This window comes from Helianthus annuus, chromosome 12, assembly GCF_002127325.2.
Source record: "Helianthus annuus cultivar XRQ/B chromosome 12, HanXRQr2.0-SUNRISE, whole genome shotgun sequence".
Taxonomy (NCBI): domain Eukaryota; kingdom Viridiplantae; phylum Streptophyta; class Magnoliopsida; order Asterales; family Asteraceae; genus Helianthus; species Helianthus annuus.
In genome coordinates this window covers 127,990,667-127,998,893 of record NC_035444.2, presented here as the reverse complement: position 1 = coordinate 127,998,893, position 8,227 = coordinate 127,990,667, and the positions used below count along the sequence as shown (strand labels likewise).

The window sequence follows — 8,227 nt, the reverse complement described above, 5'->3', positions numbered from 1 at the left end:
ACCTTGGACTTTTGACTCCTTATTGTTGTATTAATAAATGATTTACGTTTAAACATTAATGATTTATTATATGTAACTTTAATAATAATTCTTTTTATATAAAAGATTTACATTCGATCCACGAACTTTAATAGAATTATCATATTATCCTTAAAGTTTAATAAAATTAATATTTTCATTTTAACAAATATTTATTCTTTTATCTTTTTTATAAGTTTAATTCTTTTTTTATTTTACTTATTATTTACATAACTTATTATAATTAAAGTTAACTTTTAATTCGAGACATGTTTATTTCATTATGTTATTTTTGCCGTCGTATAAATTAAAGCTCACATGGTCTATATTAATCCTTTAATATAACAGGTAACAAATTTAATTATTTTTCATTTACCTAACTATAGTTAAAGCTAACTTTTAACTCTAGAAATATTTACTTAACCATGTTGATAGCTTATTATTACCGTCGTTTAAATTAAAGTTTGTGCGATCCATAATAACCCATCAATATATAATGTAACAAATACATCTTTTTTAGCACTCTCCTACAACCCTGCTGTGAAGCGTGGGTTTCGATACTAGTTGATTACAAATTAACCTTTATTTAAATGGATATTATTTTTTTTATTAACCATGTACAGAAGATATATTAAGAAACATTTAATAAAATTATAACCATGAAAAACAGATATTGAATTCTATAGGTTTTTAACCTATATATCCCACATAAATGTAGATAATAACGATCGTTTAATTTGGCATGCACCAATAAAATTTGTCATGAAGTTTTGAGACAAAATTCAGTATAAATTGGATCCTAAACAAAAAAATGATAAAAATATCACTGTTATACTTGGTTAATATAATCCTGTTAAAGTATCTAATGTAATCCTGAAAGACGCCTTATATAATCAATTGTTAATTTAACCAAACTAGTATTAAACCATCCCCGCGTTGCGGAAGGGGGCGTAAAACCATGCCAAGTTGCACCAATGCTACACCACCGTCGGTGACTACTAACCCCAAAAAAGCTCGTAAAAATAAAATAAATTAAAAAGAAAAAAATAACATCGAACGAAAAGCAAAGTTAAATCTTTGAACCATGTATGCCCGTTGTGGCGTGTTAATGTGAAGAAATTAGACCGAAACGAAAACACATAAAATAACTAAGATGGTCTAGGAACCGTGCGTTGCGACGAACTTGCCAAACAGGGAAAAATAGGCGTGTTGCGACGGGCCTGTCAAATGGGAAAAAATTGACGAAAAAACGTTGAACCCCACACGTACGTTGCGGCGTATTGACTTGCAAAATATAGAATGAAACGTAAAACGAAAAACCTGCAAAAAGATGAAAAGTATGAGGCATCAAAGTGAAAAATTAATTAAAAAAAAAAAAAACTCTTCATGCTAAAGCTAAGGGCACAACTTTATAAAAAACAAAAGTGATGTTTATTTTTTATTTAGGAGTTACTTTGTTAAATAGTAACCAAGTTTCAGGAGTGTTCCAATCAGGTCAATCATAATTTTTTTTGTTCCAATCAGGTCACTAAAGTTTAATTTATGTTCTAATTCTAGATATTTTACCTAAATAGAAGGTCACATATCCTACATATCATTTATTTAGATTTTAAAAAAATATATGATGACATAGCTTACAAGCGTCAACATGGATTAAAAAAATTCAATTATCTTTTTTAAATAATTTGCGATACTTTTATTAAAAATACAAAAAAAAACTAAAATTGCATTTTTTTTAAATCTTGAAGAAAGACAACAATTAAATAATACAAACAAACTTTTAAGAAGGGTGGTGGCTTTAGCTGTTTATAGGCGACTGCATTGGATTAGAAAACAACAAATCCTTCCTTTATAAATTTTTGTAACCATGTGTAAACATAGTCTATCTTGAAAGATTTTATTCCTAGAAACTGAAGTATCGCGTCAATGTCGTCAGAAGGTTTCATAGCAAAGATAAAATGAAACTGGAGGTCAGTCATGAATTTCACAAACCTCCTTTTTTCTTGAATCTCTTAATTTGCATCCTCTATTTTAGTTCCAATTCACTAGTCATTTTTGTTTCCATTGTTTTCTTGATTTTAGTTTGGTTATTTATTTTTATTTTTTGTATTTTATTGCTTAGATTTCCACAAAATAGTCGTATACTGAATGATTCATGGGTTCCTTTAAGAGAAGCCATGGTAGCATGACAAGAATTCTTTGAGTTTTTAAGTGATGAAAACCTATATAAATGCCACATAGAATAGTTTACCTGCTATTCAGGTAAATAATATAGGATTAGAACATAAATAAAACTTCAATGACCTAATTAGAACAAAAATTTTTATAAGTGACTTGATTGGAACACTTTTAAAACTTGTTTACTATTCTGTGAAATATTCCCTTTTATTTACTATGGTTTCTTAAAACCATCATACAAACTTCAAAAACAAGTTAAATTCAATACACATGGATACACAGGACATACCGGCCATTGTGAGCAACCGTAAAATTCAGCACCACATCGAACACTTCTCCTTCCTGCTACGCGAATAACAGCTCTGATCTCGTGATGATAATACAACTTCCCATCCATGTCCACCTTGAATATTTTAGGGATTCGGTTTGTATTACATGAAGAGTTGGAAGAAGTAGACATGCCGATCAGCCAATAAGTTGAAGGTTTGCTCTGATCTCGTGATGAGCAAATTAGGGAGCTAATTAGGGTTTGGATTTGGGTCGATTCATCCTTATGAGCAATTTAGGGTTTACCAATTGTTTGTGCAGGGTTAAAATCGAAGAAGAACATGGGTTTTATACCATGAATGTGCCACATCTACAATTATATTCCACGTAGGATGCCATGTAGGATGGAAGAGTAACTAAGTTAGTCATTTTTTAACTGAGTGGTGAAATGACTAACAAAATTAAAAGTTTGGGGTGTTACAGATCAAAGTGTTAGTTGCGGGTGTTATCGGCCAATTCTTCAAAGTTAGAGGTGTTAAAATCCAATTGGCCAATAAAAAACAACAATGCGAAGAATTGTTCCAAATTTATAGTATATAATTTCATTCAAAGGATTCGATAATATATATTGTGTAATATAACCTCATGTTTAAAAGAACATATCTATGTTTTTATCGTAGTGTTAACATGTCCTACATCTGTTTGGTATGAGGTGATATAATGGACGAGTGAATAGAATGGACGAGGTAATGGAATGAACGAAGGAATGCAATGGATCATTACCATTCCATATCTTGTTTGGTTACCGTGTGGGAATGGAATGAATTATTTATTATTGTGTATTGTTTTGTAGCTAAGAAAAACGAATGCATAAAAACAACGGTGAGTGGTGGTGGTCGATGGTAGTGATTGTGGGTGGTTATAGGTGGCGGTGGTGGTGGCGATGGGTGGTGGTGACGGCGAGTGGTGGTGGAGGCGGCGATGACGGGTGGGGCCACCAGGGGTGGCCGTGGCAGCGACCGTCGGTGGTTGTTGGTGGCGGTGGCGATGGTCGTTGGGGTGGCGGTGGTTGTGGCGTCGACGATGGTGGTGGCAAGTGGCGTTGGCGTCGGTGGTGGTTGGTGGCGACGGTGGGTGGCAACGGCGGCGGTGGTGGCTGTTGGGGTGGCGGTAGAGGCGGTGACGGGTTGCAGGTGGAGGCGGCGATGGTGGTTGGTGGTGGGTGGTAGAGGCAAGTGGCGTTGGCGGTGGTGTTGGTTGGTGGCGGCGGCAGTGGCTGTCGAGGCGGTGACGGGTTACGGGTGGAGGCGGCCATGGCGTCGGTGGTGGGTGGTGGCGAAGGTGGTGGGTTGTGGTGTTGTTGATAAATGGTGCAAGAGGGGATGGAATGGAAAAAAAAAACATGGGTGTTGGATGGAATGATTTTGAGGGAATGGAATGCCTTATGGAATGAGTGATTCCATTCTATTGTTCAACCAAACACTCTTTTATTCATTCCATCGTAATGATCCATTCCATTACCCCTCTTATTCCTGCATACCAAACATGGAAGGTGATGTTCTCATTTATGGCTATATTTTTTTATTTACTAATATGATTCTTGCTTGTCACGTATATTTTATTTGATGCATCTTCAATCTTAGAGATCCTAGTGATGATCTCTCCCTTCTACTTTGGTTAGAGGGTTCAATAAATTCTTTCTAAACCAGACAATGACCTTAACTTACTTTGTAATCTTCACAATTTTGTTTTATTTGTATTAACTCTATATATAGTCGAACATAATCATACAAGCACACAAAGATCTAAAGAAAACATGAATTCTCGCACATGTTTGGTGACCTACATTTCATTTGTGTTCCTCTTCGTGTACAAAGCCATGGGAGGTGGACCTATCAATACCACAACAGGTTTTGTAGCACAACCACTCGATCAGTCCAATTTCCACATACAAAAGCCATACAACGTCCCGCTCAATCAACGATACAGCTTTTCTAATGGCGTCCACAAGCTTTGGGTGCTCAAGACCGACAAACCACACTCAAAAAACAGTAAAACCCTCCCACGTACAGAAATTCGATTTCAAGTAAATTTTTAGTCATCCATATGGTTTCCTTATGAAATGATGTAAATCTATGTTCTATATAGACTAACAATTTCATTTTTATATTGTTTTTAAGGGTTATGATTACTCGTCGGGTGTTTGGCAATTTGAAGCTTACGGATACGTGCACCATGGGACTTCTGGGGTGTGCATAATGCAAATTTTCGGGTCAAAACCTCCATCTGCTACAACCACAATGCTTAGGGTAGATCATAATAAACTTACCTATTACCGGAATCCGGTTATCTTTTCTAATATATACGACAAGTGGTTCCGTTTGAATGTTATACATGATGTGGAAGGCAACAACGTACAAGTTTATATAGACGGGGTTCTTAAGTATGATGGTCCTGGTCGTGGAGGAAGATCTCATTATTTCAAGTGTGGTGTGTACTCGCAACAAGACGCTTCCTTCCATATGGAATCTCACTGGAAGGATATCAAAGTATTGAAAAAGGCATAGTCACTAACTTTTGGATCCTTTCAATACATGTCATGATTTCCAGACACAATGACATTAATAAATCTATGTGGTTTTCGAACATATATATCTTCATGTGTGTAGGCTGATTGTTTTCCTTTGTAAAGGCACCTACACATTATAAAAACGCACAAAGAGATTATATATGTAGTTATGTACATCGACAATTAATTCGTGCGTGATATGTCCAAATACAAATCAATGAATCATGCCCGTACACAACGTAGTTTATATACATGAGCTTCACCGGCGGACGATTCAATAGAAAACCGTCGATGAAAGTCATCACCAACAGGAATCTATCGGTGAAGCTCTGTTGGTATACTGGTCGTGAGATAATACTCCGACTGATATATTTTCTCCGACCATAATTTGACTCGTTAACGACAAAGTAACCAGTGAACAATTCTCCGGTTGGCTATGTTTACCGACGGACGCCATTGGTATTCACTCAGTAATTATATTTTTTTTAGGGGTGGCAATATGGGTGCGTTGGGCAGGTTTGGGTAATGGGTTAGATCATGGGGTATGGTGGGGCTTGGGTTGGGGATTGGGTTGGGCATTTGGTGACACGTGGATCTTGAATATTCCCAACCCAAAGCCAAATTTTCAAGGGGTATGGTTGGGGCTTGAGTTGGGCGTGGCTGGGCGGGTGGCATAGCCACATCAACAATATTTAAAAAAAAAAATACATAAACATAAAAAAATAACTACATAAAAAATAAACATACATATTTAAAAAAAAATACATAAACATACATAATAATTATCAAAATAAAAAACAGTCATTCTTCGTCGTCTTCGAAGGTTCTGATGTATATCCCTTGACTTTATTAAAAATTCATTTGCCGCTTTATCTTCGTCTGTTACGTTACCTGGTTGGGGGTCATCGTCATCGTAGTAGGTAACGACCGCTCTACCTTCATCCTCCAAAATCATGTTGTGAAGAATGATACATGTGTACATCACGTTTCCAATCTGATCCTTGTCCCATAGTCGACAAGACATTGCCAATATTCGCCACCTTTTCTTCAAAACACCGAATGCTCGCTCGACGTCTTTACGTGCAGCCATCTGGACCCTGTTAAACTTTAATCTCTTTGGATCTGAGGTACCGTGTCTTGTGAACGATTTTACGAAAACCCCCCACTCTGGGTAAATCCCATCAACTAGGTAGTACCCGTACATGTACTCAACCCCGTTTACAAAGAAAGTTCCTTTGGGTCCTATACCATCTACCCGATCATTGAAAAGAGGCGAGTGGTTTATGATGGTAATATCATTATGTGAACCTGGCATACCGAAGAACGCATGCCATATCAAAGATCTTGGGACGCAACCGCTTCAAGCATGATGGCTGGCACCCCGTGAAATCCACTAGTGTGAGCGCCTTGCCATTGGGTAGGACAAAGTTCCCAGGGCTATTTCATACAATCTAAACTATCTAGCAACCCGGGTAGCCCATGATAATCAGCGTGATGTTCCAATATTTGTTGCATGTCACTAAAGGAGGGCTTTCTCAAATATCTTTTCCTATAAAGTTCTAGAATACACGAACAAAAGTTGTGAAGAGTTTCTCTAGCTACACGTGCAGACATTTTTAAATAGTCATCCATAATGTCCGAACTATTGTCGTACGCTAACTGCCTAAGTGCGGCCGTGACCTTTTGCCACGTACTAAATCCTAATTGCCCGGTTACATCGGGTTTTTGTTGGAAATAATCATATTTCTCGTCAAGATCTCTAGATATTCTTAAAAATAAGTTTCTACTCATACGAAAACGACGCCTAAACATTTTTTCATCATACTTAGGTTCCGCTGAGAAGTAATCGCTTACCAACAAATCGTTAGCGGTGTGTCGTTCACAAGCGATGTACCTTCTCCTCCGTTTAGGTTGTTGAGTCTCTTCCTCATCTTCTTCGTCTTCCACGATAGCTTTCACCACCGCCACGATCGATTGTGGAAATATTTCCGCACCATCGTCAGATGATGAAGACGATTCACTATAACTTGAAGAACTCATGGCAATATTGTGTTTTATGTGTTTGATATTGTGTGAGAAAAATGTTAAATGTGGTAAGTATTTATAAAGGAATTTTTTTTTAAAGTAGCCCCCAACGGCTACCGCAACGGCTAGCCCAACGGCTACTTTTAATGGGCCAATGACAATCCGCCAACTCACCTTGCTCCCCCACCCCACGCCCGGCTTGAAAGCCAAGCCCCAAGGGGCCACGCCCCAACCCAAGCCCACCCGGGGTGGTGACTTGGGCGTTTTACCCCAACCCAAGCCCCATACCCCACGGCCTTAGGATGATTTTATTAAGAAATGGGTAAGGATGGGCTTAGGTCAAGATGGGTTTTTCTCAAGATGGATTTGGGCATGATATGCTAAAAATATAAATAAATATATAAATAAAATCAAAAAGATTAAAAAAAATCAAAAAAAAAAATCAAAAAGATCAAAAAAAATTTTTTTTTAAAAAAAACCTTACAGCAGCCTTTTATCGAATACGATGTATATGCCTACGACAAGTGTATGATAATGACACCAGCTCGTATCAAAATTTACAGATATGTATTGAATGCTTGGTCCTAAGGATATTTAGTATAGTCATAAGGCTAGACGGTATGGGGAGCGTCCCCCACCCTTCCAGCACCGGCGACGAACCAAACACCGTGCCCCCCCCCCCCCCCCCCCGTCGTCCTCAGCGGCGGGTCCTAGACGTTTGAGACGGTCCATGTGAGGACAAAATTTTCCCAATTCTCAATGCAAGTCAATAAATTACATATGCACAATTAGGTGTTTGTTTTTGTGTTTGTGTTCGTGTGTACGATTGATGAAACAAGAGGTTCAAAGTTCAAACCTGTAAACTGAGACGCGAAGAAGGTGTTTGCAATGACGAAATCTGTGCAAAAGTTCAAACCCATTTGTTGTTACTAACTTGCCGTTCATAATTTCTTTTGTTAAAAACTCGGGTGTGAATTTCTTACACGAACCTGACAGGAAATTTACGGGTTTGGGTTTAGTCTAAATGGTTTGGGTGAGTTTCAAGTTAAACCCACGAACCCGTTTAAAGTTTATGTATTGTTTTTTAATATTAATGAAAATATTTTCTTAATTTATTTGTTAAATGTTAAAAAAAAGTGGAAGATTAAAAATATAAATGAAAAAGTGGTG

The 8,227-nt window shown here is 37.3% G+C and overlaps 1 protein-coding gene across 1 annotated transcript; it reads left to right on the top strand.

The window, feature by feature from the left end:
• Positions 1–4,279: 4,279 nt before the first annotated feature.
• LOC110876858 (citrate-binding protein) lies at positions 4,280–5,067 on the top strand. The gene is made up of 2 exons (XM_022125018.2): positions 4,280–4,549; positions 4,644–5,067. Exons 1-2 carry the CDS (start codon positions 4,280–4,282, stop codon positions 5,028–5,030), a joined length of 657 nt encoding a protein of 218 aa, XP_021980710.1. The 3' UTR covers positions 5,031–5,067.
• Positions 5,068–8,227: the final 3,160 nt, after the last annotated feature.